A 17,196-nucleotide genomic window follows, 5' to 3' on the forward strand; every position below is an offset into this window, starting at 1 on the left:
CCAAAAGTTTTTGTTTTAGGGTAAAGAACACTATATAAAATATGTACCAGATTCTCTTGCTTTCTAATTTTGAGAAGTTGATTTATCCCCAAGACAAAATATAGTAATGCTCCCAACTATGTGGAAATGTGGATTATACAATAATGTACTGAAATTAATTTCCCAGTTAAACTTACTCTATAAACAAAGCCTTTAATAACATTAAAGGAAAACACGGACTCTGGAATATGACATGCAGTATCTTGCCTTTGCCACTTAATCTTGCCACTGTGTGTCCTAAGGTAAGTTATTTAACCTAAATTTAACCTAAGTTATTTAACCTATGGACTTCTTTACATATCTCATCTGTAAATGAGGGTAATCTCTATGTTTTGTGAAGATTAAAATTCAGCAATGGACCATTTGTAATATGCATAAAACACAAACACTCATAAAATTATTTCTTATTTCTATAATCATATTGGATAGAGACCTTTTTAAATACCCATTTCTCTCCTTTAAACTTACTTCTTACTGACTCAGGATCTCATTAGGATTCTTACTTTGTACTGAGACATCATACCATGGTAATCTTAGGGTCTCCATGCCAAAAACCTCAGATGAGAATGTTAGTGATTCTTGGGCATTCTTTTATATTGTCTTCTCCCTTACTGTGAAATAGTCACCTATAAAATACTGCTATCAGTTTATATCTCCATAGTGTAGAGAGTTCCCACTACTGTTTTCTGATTTGTACTTTTTTATCTGCAAAGTTCAGAAAAACATCTAGCAAGCTTTTAATTTAGTACTGGGAACAAACCAAGAGTTAGAAGTCTCAGTGGGAACAGGCAGGGAGTTCTCACAAAGGTAAAGGGCAAAGGATCTAAGACTTGAACACTATAATTTTAGCGAGGCCTTTTTTGTTGTTGTTAATCCCCTGTTCTTTACTATGTTCTATACAGAAGTGTTTTTTGTTGTTTTTGTTTTTTTCAGGTAAATAGAGCCTGACGGCAAATATGTCTAGAAGCCAACTTAAAAGAACAAACTCTTTCCAGGGAAAAGATAAAAAAACCACACAGATGTCTGGGGTATACGGAAAGAATAGTTAGCAGTTAATAAAAGAGATGGCTGACTGCATTCAGCCAAAAATCACAAACTCAAAAGAAATAGTAACTTCACTTTGAACATTTTCTCAGGAGTTGAAATTGAAACTCATTCATCACATAATTTCTATTTCTTATTTAGCTCTTGACTGAGAAGGCAACAATTACAGAAAGCAAAGTGGAAGGCAGAACACCTAGGTTCTTGGCCCTGGTTTACAACTGAGTCACTCTCTAATCTTGAGAAAGTTTTTTCCTCCTCATTTTGTTCCTCAGTTTATTTACCAATAATACAAGGGTCAGAGTCAAAAAAGGAGATGAGGCCATGGAAGCAGAGGTTGCAGTGACATGCTTTGAAGATGAAGGAAGGTGCCAAGAGCCAAGAAATGCAGGCGGCCCCTAGACATTGGAAAAGCAAGGAAACAGATCCTCCCTTAGGGCCTCAAGAAGGAATGCAAGCCTACAGACCTATTTTAAACTCTGACTTTGAGAACTATAAGACAATAAAGATGTGTTGTGTTAAAGCCACTAAGTTTGTGTTAATATTTTATAGAAGGAATAACAACCAAATATATCTGCCTATAATTAAATTCTTACAGAACCACTGCCCGCAGGACTACCCAATGCCTGAATGCCTATTATCCATCTTGAGTAAATTCATAGTGGAAGCAGATATTGGAAAGGACATCCTTTAGACAGCAGTCGCCAATCTTTTTCGGACCTCACAGACCACCAGTGGTCCGCGGACCACCGGTTGGCAACTGCTGCTTTAGAATCTAAAGTTTAGACAACCTCACAATTGTTAACAGATTATATTCTAAAGCCATTTAATAGGACTCAAATGATGCTTAATAGAGATTCTTTACCTTTGCAGAGAAGTTTAACATTAGACATACTTTACTAGGTTACAGTTAAAAATGGAAACATATTACAGATGTTAAATTAAATAAACACATTACATTTACTCAAGACAATTGACATGGCCTGGGATGAGATTTCATGAATGAGAGAACATGATGGCAACTTTATCTTTTAGTTACTACTTTGTTATTTTGCTAAAAGGACTTTGATCAATGCAAACAATATGAACAAATGAGTCTTTGATTAACTGAAGAGTATACAATTGAACTAAATGTACGAGATTGAACAAAAACAAAAAACTCAGAATGACAATACAAATATTCTAACAAATACTTTTTTAAAAAAATGTAAATACCTGTTCCAATTCCTGCTCTGCATATTGACGTCTACTCAATTCACTTTCAGCTCCCTCCCTCAGCTCCTTCAGCCGACAAGCCTCCTCCTTCGCGAAATTGATTTCATCCATCATTTTGCGCTCTAGGTTTTGCTTTTCTACAGCAACATTTCTGTTTTCTTCCTGTGCCTTCTCAAGTCTTAAAGAGTAAAAAATGTAATTCCTCACAAAAGTTTCCAAAATTTCATTTTATAAATAAAAAATAAATACATATCAAGCAGTATGATACATGCAATCAAAATTTGCATAATTTTCTATTAATCTTAAGTCTGGATAATAAAAACATCAGGTGGCCTATTATATACAGCTATTTTGGTTATCTTTTTAAAAATATATATTTTTATTGATTTCAGAGAGGAAGGGGGAGGGAGAGAGAAACATCAATAATGAGAATCATTGATCAGCTCTGGGCATGTGCCCTGACGGGGAATCGAACTGTGACCTCTGGTTCATAGGTCTATTGAGCCACAATGGCCAGACTATTTTGGTTATCTTGAGATCAAAATACAGGGATAACAGAGAAATACTCTTTAGCAAAGAGACTTTTAGGAAATACATAATTATTTAAATCATGGCAAAAATATAATTTAACTTCACACATAATTCCACCTATTTATGATTGATTTCCATTGGTCTCTACCCATTCATTCCCTAGAGCATGCCTTCATAATAAATCCATAATTATAAAAATATAATGATACTTTTGTATATATATATGAAATGAAGTATGCATTCCTGATGTGTGTATCAATCTAAATGTGTACATGCACATGCCCATATTGCATTTTCACACATTGTACTTTCCTACATAAATAAGAAGACTTATGGCTTGTTTTGCTTACTCACCTCTCTTGTAAGTCCATTAGACTTTGCTCTGCAGTTTGCAGACTCTCTAAGTCTTTCATCATTTTTGCAACATGTTCTTTTGATGTTTTATTCTGCGTGTAAGCAAACCAGCAACCTCCAACACCAATTACTATAGAAACTATGAGGATAAAATCCTTCATCCAGTTATGAGCAGGGCCTATAAAGAGAATTAAAGATGGTTAAATTAATCTTTGAGTGTAACAGAATCTCAATACACAGAGAGACGTTTTTAAAATTAGAAGGCATCTAAAATAAAACAAACAAAAAAAGTCAAGATGACCCTCCCATATAAAAGCTCAACCTTTTAAAAAATCCTTTTCAAATAATCAATGTGTTTATTGTAACTACCTGATATACTAGACCTACAGGAAACAGAGACAAACCAATATGGATGCTCTATGTCCCTGCTGGTACAGGAGGTAGTAAGAAAGGTCCTGGAGCCCCTGAAAAGCCGACAGCACCTCCCATCATGTACTGAGAATGGTCCTCTGGGTGAAGGAGTCATAAAGAATGTCAGCATCGCATTCCAACTCCTATAGTCAAGTTAGGCAGCTGTGATGCTTTGATAAACAACCTGGAATGCTAATCGTTCACCAAAAAAGCACCTTCCCCAAGCATATAGCCACGTAACTAATTAAGACTAATCAGTGATTCTCAACCAAAGGTGATATTCTCCCCCAGCAAACACTTAGACTTTTTCGGGGTCACAACTGGGAGGAGAGTGAAAGCGGCTGGGGAGAGCTGTTACTGATGTCTAGTAGGTAGAAGCCAAGGATGTTGTTAAACATCCCACAATGCACAAGAAAATCATACCCCCCTCACCCCCCATCTATAAAAAAATTACCTAGGAATTATCTAATCTGCAATGTGAACAATGCCAAGGTTAAGAAACCATGGGTTAAATGACCATAACAATATTATTTTAGATAGTTACTTGCCAGAGATATCTGGGTTATTAGAAAGAATAGGATCACCTTCCCTATCAAGCCAGCAAGACAGTAACCCCAACATTGTTTTAAGTAAGGAGTAAGGAACCAGGGCCTACCGTCTTCAGTGATATAAAACATAGAAATCACTAGTCAAATAATGTCCTAGTTTATTAGGAACTTTATTAGAGTTGTCAATACACATTAATTTTTAGGGGGCTCTCTGGAGGAAGACACAATGATAACTAACACAATAAAATGTATGCGTGAATAGTTCCTGTGCTTACAAGTCTAGGGTGCGTATATGTCTGCACAGTGCGATGAATAGCATGCTCTATGCCAGACACCCTCAGGGTCCTGTGTTTCCAGAGTGCATGCCCTCGCCCACAGTGAAAGAGATGCACTACCCAAGGCTAAAGTCTCAAAGGATTTATTTCTATTTCTGCCTCAGACTGAGAGGTTCCACTCAGGCTCTAGTTCGATTATGAGCCCTTTTCAGGCTGAAATATAATCACCAGAAATAACAATAAATAGATGGGCAAGTTTCCAAACTGCACTATGTACCACAAACTAGAAAAGATTTCAGGGAAAACTCCTTTAAAATGTATCTCTCTGCATTTGACAATGCTGGGTTTGTATAAATCTAACATGGGTGTTCCAACCACAGGCTCATTCATTCAAATAATAATTTTAAGACAAACAATAAAAAGATGTAGCTTAATTAGTTTATTAAAATATTTATTTTCAACATTCTCTGAGACTAATTTGGTTCCTTTTCAAATAACAATATGATACTGTCTTGGCTAAGAGAGTGGTTTGTTCCTGAATTAATAAAATATAAATATTTCTGACCAAGTTTTTAATAGAGATAAATTCTGGAATTTAATTCCTATTTTCACCAATCATCCACATGAAAAAATTAGGAAGACTCGCACAGAAGACAACCCCCAGGAGACCCAGCAGAAAATTTAGACAAGGAAAAGGTTGGAAAGGGCATCATCTCCATGGAATGCTCGGCATTTCAGTAGTGTTCTATTTCCTAGGGTTTGTAATTTCCAACAGTGCATTTCCACCAACCCTCACAAAGGGAAGTTCCAGCTGTTTCACCAGCTGCTCTTTCAGCCTGAGCCAAAAAAGAACCTCCAGTAAAGTCATGGAATCCATCCAACCGCTTCAGCAACTCTTTTTTAGCAGAGCCACCCCCGAGATAGTATCATAGAAACCTGCAAGTATCCTAGCTTCAAGAATGGAGGTAAAATAAATGTTAGTTTCCTAATTTGTAATTTGTGGAAGTCATATTTCTTGTATTCATTTTGTTATCTGTTTTTGGCTTTGGAAAAATAAAACATAATTCCCCTAAAATGTGCCTCATGAAACGCTTTCTGAAATTTAAAATTAAATTAAATAAGCATATTAATCTTTCTTTCTGAGAAACAGTAGTCCTGTCAAATTAAAGAAATACAGGTTTATTTTCTTTACGAATAGAACAGATTAATTACTTAACTATTCCTCTTCAAAATAATCTAAAGAACAATTCACCACCTTGTGCTTCTGCCAGGAGAGTCTATTACTTTGTAAAGTTTTAAAGTGGGCCTTTACTTTTGATCTATATAAAAAAATTATTTTTTTGGTGATTAATGAAATCAAGTTAGGTTCTATTACTTCATGCATCAAGATGGTTAGACTGCACCATTTTTTAAAGGAACTCTTCAGTGAACATCCAACTATAATAACATTAACAAAATCTAGAAATTTAATTCTAAATTGTCAACTAACAATGTTTATAACTTTTAATATCAATAAACAGCTTTGAACATTTCACATTCTATATTTCATTGACAAAAAGTCTGACCCTATAAATCTTTTGTTTTAAGATAATATTAAATTTCCTTTATACCTAATAGATTATTCTTCTTAGTGGTCTACTACCTTCCTTACTTTTTCCTTCTTTAGATAACAAATAGACGATCTGATTATTCTTTTGCATCATATTCTGAGAGAGCGAATACTAACGTGTTAGAGGTCCAAACAAAACCACATCCAGTGCCTTGAGCTGAAGTTTTTGTCTGTGACTCCGGTCGCTGATTTTCAACTGAGATATCATAAATGACGGTTCATGTACTGCTATCCTGTTCATTTAAAAAAATACATATACATTAAATGAAAATATTTCTAGTATATAAATTTAAATATCTGAGCAACATATTTAATGCTGTAAGAGCTTATTCAAGTGTGATTTAATACTTTATTACATGTATCAAAAACCTTCTCAGTGCAACGTTAGCTGTCCAAACACTGCTGAATGTTAATAATTTAGTTGCTAGGTTGATATTTTTGTTTTCTGAGGTTATTTTGTACTGTAACTTAATATGATTTTAAAATTTATCAAATTCAAAATATTTTATAATCATTAATTACCTGACATCTTACTGTCATTTCACAAAGAACAAGAAAATTATAATAGCAGACTTTAAAAAATAGTATCTAAGAAGTCTATACCTTTACAGTTTAATGTTTAAATCAGCAGTTCTCAACCTGTGGGTCACGACCCCTTTGGGGGTCAAATGACCCTTTCATAGGGGTCGCCTAAGACCATCGGAAAACACGTATATAATTACATATTGTTTTGTGATTAATCACTATGCTTTAATTATGTTCAATTTGTAACAATGAAAATACATCCTGCATATCAGATATTTACATTATGATTCATAACAGTAGCAAAATTACAGTTATGAAGTAGCAACAAAAATAATTTTATGGTTGGGGGGTCACCACAACATGAGGAATTATATTAAAGGGTCGCGGCATTAGGAAGGTTGAGAACCACTGGTTTAAACTGTTTAAAAATTAAATAAAGTCCTCTAAGTCATAAGTGGAAAGTAAGCAGTCATTATTAGTTGGGAAAGTAAACTGAAGGATTTATGTAATAAGAAGTACTGACCCATTTTATTAGCTATGAAAAAAGTAAGTAGGGAGCCAAAGGCACAGGTAAATTAAGGTAATAAAATCACTTCAATTTGAACTTCAAACCCAAGCGGCTCAGTCAGTAGTCAGCTAAGATTTCTTAACAACCAAGTATAATGCTAATAAAGATCTTATAACACAAAGTTTAATAACAACAACAATAATAATAATGTAATTGTTAATAACAATGACAATAAAAACAAGCATGTACTATGTGCCGGGACCTATGTGAGGGCTTAATTAAAATTCAAAACAAACTATATTGTGTGTGAGTGTGTATGTGTGTGTGTATATATACATATATATATATGTATATATATATTTTACCCATTTTATAGATGAGGAAACTAAGGTAGTGAGAGGTTGAGTAACTTGCTCAAGATTACATAATTAGTATGAGGTAAGGCAGAGATTCAAACCCAAATATGTATGATTCCAACGACTGCACCTGAACCACTACACTTGAGTTAGGGCAATACAGAACCTGAGTATGAAGAAGTTACAGGAACTCCTATACGGCTTCTATAAAACTTTAGAAAGTAAAGAACTCTAACTTTCCCTTTACAAACTGTCTTCCTTCATCTTCTCCACAGGTACCTTACGTGTATGTTCCTATTACTCCTTTAATAGGACACTTATCAAAGTCCTTGAAAGCAAAAACGAACTTCGCTCTGTATCCCCAAACCTAGCATGGTGCTTGGCAAAAGTAGATGCTTGATAAATGTTTGTATAATAGATGAATTAATGCATGGATGGATGCATGAATGAATCCATAGCAATACTATCAATAGACCAAATTTAAGAAAGACAATGAGATGTAGTAAAAAGGAAACTATGTAACAGATTTTTATGCAAAGTTCAATATGAGCCCAGAGGTGGAAGTGATTCTACCTGAGTGGGTGAGGATGTCAGGGAAGATCACACAAGTCTGAAAGGAATGAGGAGGAATGTATCAGGTGAAGAGAGCCTTAGTATAAGCTCTGGTAATAAGAATTACAGAGAATAGAAAATACAGTAAAAGGCTTACGATAACCAATATAACTAACATAAAACTAACACACTTTTGGCTATCTATTTCAGAGGTAACAATATATTAATGTCACAGAGAGGAAACAATAATGAATTGTTTTAGGCATGTATATATCTGGAATGTGTAATATATTTTCTAATACCTTTTTATAAATAGCTGCTATATCTGCAGTTGCCCTACAAAATGCTCTGTAGCTTACATGGTTAAGTTAAATGATATTGCCTCTTTAAATGGACTTATTTAACTACAGTACCATATAAGATTCCAATGGGCTGACCTGAAAGCTTCTACATACTTAACTTTTCTTCTGTAGAAACATGTTCACTATTTCTAAAAATTGATCTTGATTAAGTGTGTATTATTTCAATAATTCTACCAGAATTTGAGGTATCTCTGATATCCTTTATTTAATCAAAAGAAAAAGTGGCTATAACATTTACTGCCATAATACAGAGCAGTCAATTTATTTAATGTTGTTGTTTTATAAAGAAACTTAACAAAAGACAACATAAGAAAAATAATATGAGTTCCTCATAACCAGGGTAACATATATAACTCGGAAAACTCTAATCCCATTTTAATGCTCTACTATCCTGATTGTTTTAATTTGTCTTATTTAAAAGCAAGAACTATATCATATTTAATTTTTGTCTTCTTTCCAGCATCTAGTTGCCGATGAACGTAAAGATACTCAATATGCACTTGTTGAACTGACACTTATACCCATAATTTCATCACTATAGTCATGTGCACAGTAAAATAAAAAATACTGATGTTGATGTTCAGAATACATTTAAGGGAAATGTGAAAACTTCCAACTTGATTCAAAATACAGACTTGCAATCAACAAAAGTCACTTATTTAAATAGAGTAGGTAAGCAAATTTATTAGAAATACAATGTGCATATTTCATCATGTGTAATAATCCTATCCTATATAATAAAAACTTAATAGAGAGAAACCAAGATGGCAGCATAGGTAAACACTGGAGACTGCTGCCTCGCACAACCACTTCAAAAATACAACTAAAGGACAGAACGAACATCATCCAGAACCACAGGAAGGCTGGCTGAGTGGAAATTCTACAACTAGAAGAGAAAAGCATACCGAGACTCAGAGGAGGTGTGGTGTGGAAGTAAAATACAGAGGTACAGAGGCGCATGTGGAGAGGGTTGGCGGCTCAGGGCCTCTGAGGGCAGGACTGAGAGCAGCCATAACTGCTCGCTCCACCCTGTTGATCCCCTGGGACCCCGCCCCTCCCAAGCCCTGCATGGAGGCTTTTGCATATAAAAGGCCTGGCCCTTTGCAATCTGATAATTACCTAACAAACTGCAGCTGGCCCAAGGCCCCAGGGCAACTTGCATTTCATCACAGCTGGCTCCTGCTGGATAGCCTCAGGCAGAGGCTAGATTAGCACCTCCTTAGAGATCCAGGAGCCAGTGTGCCTGGTGATCAGAGTGGGACCATCCAGATTGCAGCTCCTTGTATTCATAAAGGACACATTCAGAGGGCAGACTCAGTGAGCACCAAAGCCCCATTGAAGCAAGTCTTGCCCCGGAGGGGTGTCTCCAGCACAGAAGCTCTCCCACTGCAGACACAGCTGATTCTCACAGCCAATTGGCCTGGAGGACAATCCCTCCCAGTATTATCTACAACAATCAAGGCTTAACTACAACAAGACTGTGCACAAAGACCACAAGGGGGTGCACCAAGAGTGTCTACCTCAGGTAATTGGGGAGATTGAGCCACTGGGCCCTATAGGACACCTAGCACATAAAGCCACTCTATCGACACAGCAAAGCATAAAAACATGTGGAGACAAAGAAACAGGACACAAATGACAGAAATGGAGGAAAGCAAACTACTGGATATAGAGTTCAAAACCACACTTTTAAGGTTTTCCAAGAATTTTCTAGAAACCGCCGATAAACTTAATGAGACCCTCAAGAAATCTAATGAGACCCTTGGAAAAGCAAAATGAAAAAAGAATCCGAAAATACGAAGATAGTGTAAGGAGCCTCTGGGACAGCTTCAAGCGTACCAACATCCGAATTATAAGGGTGCCAGAAGAAGAGAGAGCGCAAGATATTGAAAACCTATTTGAAGAAATAATGACAGAAAACTTCCCCTACCTAATGAAAGAAATAGACTTACAAGTCCAGGAAGCGCAGAGAACCCCAAACAAAAGGAATCCAAAGAGGACCACACCAAGACACTCATAATTAAAATGCCAAGAGCAAAAGACAAAGAGAGAATCTTAAGAGCAGCAAGAGAAAGACAGTCAGATACCTACAAGGGAGTACCCATATGACTGTCAGCTGATTTCTCAACAGAAACTTTGCAGGCCAGAAATATTCAAAGTGATGAATACCAAGAACCTACAACCAAGATTACTTTACACAGCAAAGCTATCATTGAGAATTGAAGGTCAGATAAAGAGCTTCACAGATAAGAAAAGCTAAAGGAGTTCATCACCACCAAACCAGTATTATATGAAATGCTGAAAGGTATCCTTTAAGAAGAGGAAGAAGAAGAAAATGGTAAAGATACAAACTATGAAAAACAAATACACACCTATCAACAAGTAAATCTAAAAATCAAGTGAATAAATAATCTGATGAACAGAATAAACTGGTGATTATAATAGAATCAGGGGCATAGAAAGGGAGTGGACTGACTATTCTTGGGGTGGAAAGGGGTGAGGGGGATGCAGGAAGAGACTGAACAAAAATCGTGCACCTATGGATGAGGACACTGGGGGAGGGGGAGGGCATGGGGGGGGGGAACGGGTGGAGGGGAGCTATGGGGGGAAAAAGAGGAACAACTGTAATAATCTGAAAAATAAAGATTTAAGTTTAAAAAAAATAAAAAATAAATAAAAACCTAATGTGCTAAGGGTCCTGTCATCTGTTCAACCAGTCAAAGGGTAATGTACTAATGATATGCTAAGGCCGCTCAACCACTCGCTATGATGTGCACCGACCACCAGGGGGCAGTTGACTGGTCGACCAGTTGCTATGACGTGCACTGACCACCAGGGCGAAGACACTCCGACCAGTAGGTTAGCTTGCTGCTGGGGTCCAGCCAATCGGTACTGAGCTAGACGGACTGGACATGCCCTGTAGCCCTCCTGTGGTCCCTCCCAGGCTGGCCAACCTCCCGCATCCCTTCCTGGCCCCGACTGTGCACCAGTGGTGTCCCTCAGCTTGGCCTGCACCTTCTCGCAATCTGGGACCATCGGGGGATGTTAGAGAGATGGTTTTGGCTTGATGCCGCAGGCCAGGCCAAGGGATCCCACTGGTGCATGAAATCATGCACCGGGCCTCTAATTAGATAATAAAAAGGGATTAGAGCTTTTTTTGGTATAAGAAACAATCCAGGGAGGAATGAAACATAAGCAATCTTGTAAGGGTCAAATTCTAGTAGAATTATTGCAAATTTTAACATTAAAATCTATAAATATTAAGTTTACTAATGGAGATTTAGGAAATATAATTCAGAAAACCACTAACAACTTCAGACATAGGAAGGATAGATTAACATCCTAAACTCTGGTATCAGATTTATTTGTGTTCAAATGCTGCCTTGGGCAAAATATTTAACTTCTCTCTGACTTGGTTTTTTTAATCTATAAAATGGGGATAATAATACATAGTTCATGTTAACCATGAAGCTTAAATGAGATAATATAGAGTACCTCTATGCAATTTAGAGTTAAAAGTGCTTGCTATTATTTACATTTTGTTCATTAAAATTCAGTTTTTAAGATGTAACTTATGGCCACTAATACTGAGTGGTTATTGTTATTAAAAGAATGCCAATTAAGAAGGATCTATAAATTAATCGATTCAAACAGATCTTTTCATAAAGGTGGATCTGAATCAAATAAACAAATATTTTTCATATTTCCCAGATGGTCAGAGGTTGGTTCCTTTGATGTTATCTAAAAAAAGATACAGCTGGCCCACCTTCTCATTCTCAAAATTACTTTTCTTGGGTATAAATTTTTTAAAGGATGTTTGGTATTGTTTAGACAAGAAAAATTGATTAAAACTTGCAAAAACTCATACCTTCAAATATTAAAGAATGGATATATGTATAATATATCCTTTGAGTTCTTAGCCACAGAAGTAACTTGTAGATTTGGCAATGAAAAGTAACATGTAGCATATAACTCTCCATGAGTGGAAAAAATACGTTTGGATAATAAAGACTCACCTGGGAAGTGTTGTTCCTTTGACATTATTGTCTCTAAAGTTCTTTTCATACTGGGGTAGTTCTACGAATTCTATCAACCACTGAAGTGTGTCCTCAAGGGTCCAATTATGAACTACAAAGTATAAAAGGAGAAGGCATATTTTATACACACCTATTTTCAGAATTTATATAAATTATGTATCTATTTATATAGATACACATAAACACACACATATATCATTACTATAAATTCAGAGGAAATAAAGATGTTAGGCTGAATTTTTCAATTCAATTCACTCAATGTTAAGTACTAAAATGGTATTCAGCATTCTATGAGAGCTAAAAACAATGAAGAAATACCTCCTACCCTAAAGGGCTTACAAAACTAGAACAGAGAAAGCACATTAAAAGAGACAAAATATTATCATGGTTAATTCTAAAATAAGCATCTAAGAAAAGTTTGTGCAGTATGAAACAAACCATTATTTCCCTGAATGTAGAAATATTATTATTCATCATTCTTTCCACATATGCACCAGGAATATGGTAATAAACAAGATGAATAAAGTTCTTGCCCTCATGGAACATAAATTACCGTGGGAGTAGGGAGGGGCAATTTATGAAAAAAAGAAAAGGGGGGCAGATTTCAGATACTGATCAGCTATTAAGGAAGAAAGATCTCAGGATAAACCTCTCTGAAGAGCTATTATCAAGACCGAGACCTGAAAATTACAAGGAGCCAACACTGTGATGATCTGGGTGAAAAATATCCGAAATTGCAGGAAAAGCTAATGTTAGGACCTTACGATAGGAATGAACTAGCTGTGTTAAGAGATAGGAAGAAAAGAAGTCAGAGTCCAGATCATAGAGGGTTTTAAAAAATTCTGGACATTTTTTGAATTTCAATAAGATGGTAAGGATAAAATAATCTATGTTTTGAAACTATCAGCCTTCAAAATGTAGAGAATGGATTATAGGAAACAAGACTGAAAACAGAGAAATAAGAAAAACATTCCTTATATATCTGCCCAAGCAAAAGAGATTATTGCCTTGGATTATGATGCTCATAGAGAATATAGTGACATGTGGTTAGATTCAGGACATATTCTGGGATAATGCTGCTAGATGTGCTGATAAAGTAGATGGGGGTTGATAGCTAAAGTAAAGCCCCAAAGAAGTACAGAGGACGGTGCCACTAACTGAGATAGGGAAGAATGGTGGGGAATGACTGGGGAGGCAAGTACCGGCAGGTGGCAGAGATCAAAGTTCTGTTTTTAGACATGCTATGTTTGAAGTATGTAGTAGATATTAAAGTGTAGATAAGCAGTCAGATATACAAGTCTAAAGCTTAGGAAAGTGAGGTTAGGAATGGAGACATAAATTGGGAGTCATCAGCATACAGATTAGACTGAATGAGAACTTCCAGAAGAATGAGGATAGCTACAAATGGATTCTAAGAGACTGAATCAAAATCGTGAGGAAAATAATAGCCAGCATCTCTTCTTCTGGACACTGATTTTGAATTAAGCTTTCTATATATACTTTTTCCTTTGAGCCTTAAACACACACACACACACACACACACACACACACCAAAAAAACCCCACACAAAACAAAACAAACAAACAAAACAAAACTTATGAGGTACTAACATGATCATCTCCATTTTGGAGATGAGGAACTGAGACATTAGTGAGACCAAAGTAGTCAGTAGCAAGACTAAATTTGAACCTAGGCTGACCAACCACAGGACCTGATGCTATACTATTCTGAGAAAAATAATATTAATTAACAACCAGTTAAATATTGGAAGTAACTCAGACATTTGTTTGAAGAGTATGAAGGACCATGATAGTTTATCAAAAGGAAATGATGCAAATACACTTGAAAAATGAAGAGTTCCATATTATCTGCATTTAATTTAGGGATTTTGGAAAACAAAGTGTTTATATACCACAGAAAAGGTCCAAGAAAAATGAAGAAAACAAGTGAGCAATAAAAGCAGACCTGGGAGTCCATCTGTATAAAAATGAATCTGCCTTTTTTTCATTATTTAGAGAAAAAGCTTAAATAAATTACTAGTTAAAAATTAACAAAAATTCACTTATAATTATATATGGTAATTGATAATTTTATATTGATTCAAAGCTTTGACTATTTTCTTCATGTTCTCTCCTTCATGTGTTCCTACCACCATAAGCCTAGACATGTGCCGGAGGTTGCTGTATCAATTTAGCCAAATAACTTAAAATATCAGCCAAAGATTCAGGCCCTGGGTACCTTCCACTAAATTTAAAATATTGAAAGTAGCCTTTTTACTCTTAAATTTCATCCTATTCAAGATGAAGTGCATTAAGAATTGTCCTGTCTTGATTGCCAAAAACACAACAATGCAGCTGCATCTCACACACCCACACAAAAACCTTAGCCAAGAAAATAGGATAAGATTCTTTGTCATTTCTAGACTGTTAACTAATCAACAGCAAAAAGCCCTAACATAAACACACATAAAAATATTCCCTCAATTCCAATGAGCCAGGATAGAAAGACAGAAAAATCAAATGAAAAGTAATACATAGTTAGAAGTACCCAAATCCTAGCATTACTCTACCTAGTAAATTAAATATTATAGTGATTCTAAAATAATCTTCTTTATAATGAATCTTTAAACAAAATTCTAATATAGTTTACTTCAGGGGGCGGGGAGTTTGCTTCTTGTGCTGCGTGGTATCTTTGGGGATGCCTAATAATTACCTTCTCTTCTCATGACCAGGACTTGCATTTTGTCTTAGCCTTTTCTGCTCCAAATATACTAGTTGTCTTTCAATTCTTAGGACAGTCATTCTATGTCCTTCCTCAGGGCCTTGCACAGGCTGTTTCATAGGATTAAACCCTTTTCCCCATCCCTGTGACTCATATTCACCTATTTACTTTACTGAGTCTTCATATCTCGATTAACACTTTCAGGGGAGTCTTCCCAAACATTGCTATATGATCATAAACCACTTTGTACTTATTGTGCATAGCATTTAACTATTTATATTTATTTGTATAATTATTATTTCAATATCTGTTTAATCACTAAAGCATAAGCTTCTGGCTCACCATTCTATCCCTAGCACTTGGTACACAAAGAGTGTTCAACACATTATTTATTGGATCTTCTTGAATAAATGAAGTAGAACACGTGTATTTGACAAGCATTATCAAAATCTATTTTCACATTTTAGTGAAGAGACCCTAATAAACAGAAATAGAAATTTGTCTGCATAAGCAATTCTTGACAGCAAAGAAGTTATTTATTTGAGAAATATCTGGTTCCTTATTACCCACCTCTCATTGCCTGTTCACATGTGCTGTTGTTAAACAGCACTTTCACCAGAGGGAGGCAGAGAAAGAGATTGTACTCCTTTAAAAAAATATATTTCCCTATCTGCAAAGCTACAGAAATACCAATTTCTACACTTTAACATGTCGTTTCTGCAATGAATTGTGCCAATACTCTAGGTTGGTGTCTCTGAGTGATTTGGGCAATTTATTACAAGACCAACAGAAAGAGCTCTGGAAAGAGACCTGATTCCAGTTTCAGCTGTGTCGCTGATTCACGGACTCACAGCCAGGTTATTTAACTCAGTTTCTTCACTCACAAAATAATGAACTAAAGCTAGACTCTCTTTAAAATTCATTCAAATTCTGTTTCTATGATTCCATTATAACAAACAAGAGTTGGCATTTAAAATATTGCCTAGATAGTAGGTTAGAGAATACCGGGAGGGGAAAAAAGTAACCCTAAAACTTTCAAGACAGCAATAGAAACTGCTGCTGACACTATAAGGTGTTTATTAAACACCAAGACATTTGCAAACATTATTTCAAATAATTGTTGCAGCCACCCTTGGAAATAGACACTTATATCATCATATGGATCCTGAAAGTTTATGAAGGCATAATTCTTAATTAAATATCACTGATTAGTAAATGATCCGACCAGGTTTCAGGCCAAGTCTGTTTCTAGAGTTGCTAACCACTGTGCAGTAACATTACCTCTTTAGAATTAGGTAAGTATCCTGACAATCAAATGAGGCACACAAGTAGACAGTTTATGCTCCAGACATACCTGCATACATATTTTCAGCTTCCTAATTACCATATTTCTCCATGCCACTCCTTCAACATGGGACGACTTTCCCTTCTCCTTCCTTCTTTACCAGGCTTGCCCTTCCTTAACCTGTATGACTCAGCTCAGGATCTCTTTCCTCCACAAAGTTTTCCCTATCCATCCACTTCCAGATTATAGTTGCTCTTTGTGTTCCCTGATCACCTGTACATACATCTGTGCAAGATTTCACATACTCTAATGTAACTGTCCATGCCTGTCTTACCTCCTGGATGATGAGTTTCTAGTGGGCAGGAACTTTTCTCTGCCTAATACAGTGTTTATTAACACCACAATGTCACATTCATCCTATATAATAAAGGATGAATTTATAGCAAATGGTCGCCACGCCCTCGCACCCTCATGCCAGGGCTGGGGGAGCTGAGGTCACACCGCCCCCCACCCGGGAGCTTGGGCTGGGGCACCTGAGGCCATGCAGGGCAGGGAGACCTGAGGCTGTGCCAGGGGACCTGAGGCCGTTCCCCCACGCCCTGTGGGGCTTGTCAAGGGTGGGGATGGCCGGGTCTGGGTCTCGCGCGATTTCAAGGTGAGCACGGGTTGGCGGGGACTTGACTCTGTGTCCCAATGCACACCCCAGGCTTTGACAGGAGGGAGATTTTCATATACATTTTACTAATTTTATTTCATCTCTGACACTTCTATTATAGAGAAAGGGCAAATAGCAATATTAAAATATTTCCTCTAATTAATTCCATGTA

General features: G+C 36.3%; 1 protein-coding gene across 1 annotated transcript in view; it reads right to left on the bottom strand.

Annotated features, from left to right (window-relative positions):
- Positions 1 to 17,196, bottom strand: part of STIM2 (stromal interaction molecule 2) — a 150,161-nt gene that overhangs the window by 19,125 nt on the left and 113,840 nt on the right. Inside the window, exons 4-7 of the mRNA XM_081083047.1 lie at positions 12,343 to 12,454; positions 6,141 to 6,256; positions 3,181 to 3,358; positions 2,296 to 2,473 (exon numbers count right to left, since the gene is read on the bottom strand). Coding sequence (XP_080939173.1) covers positions 2,296 to 2,473; positions 3,181 to 3,358; positions 6,141 to 6,256; positions 12,343 to 12,454 — 584 coding nt within the window. The remainder of the gene's footprint in view (positions 1 to 2,295; positions 2,474 to 3,180; positions 3,359 to 6,140; positions 6,257 to 12,342; positions 12,455 to 17,196) is intronic.

This window comes from Myotis nattereri (assembly GCF_964212035.1).
Source record: "Myotis nattereri genome assembly, chromosome: 1".
Taxonomy (NCBI): Eukaryota; Metazoa; Chordata; class Mammalia; order Chiroptera; family Vespertilionidae; genus Myotis; species Myotis nattereri.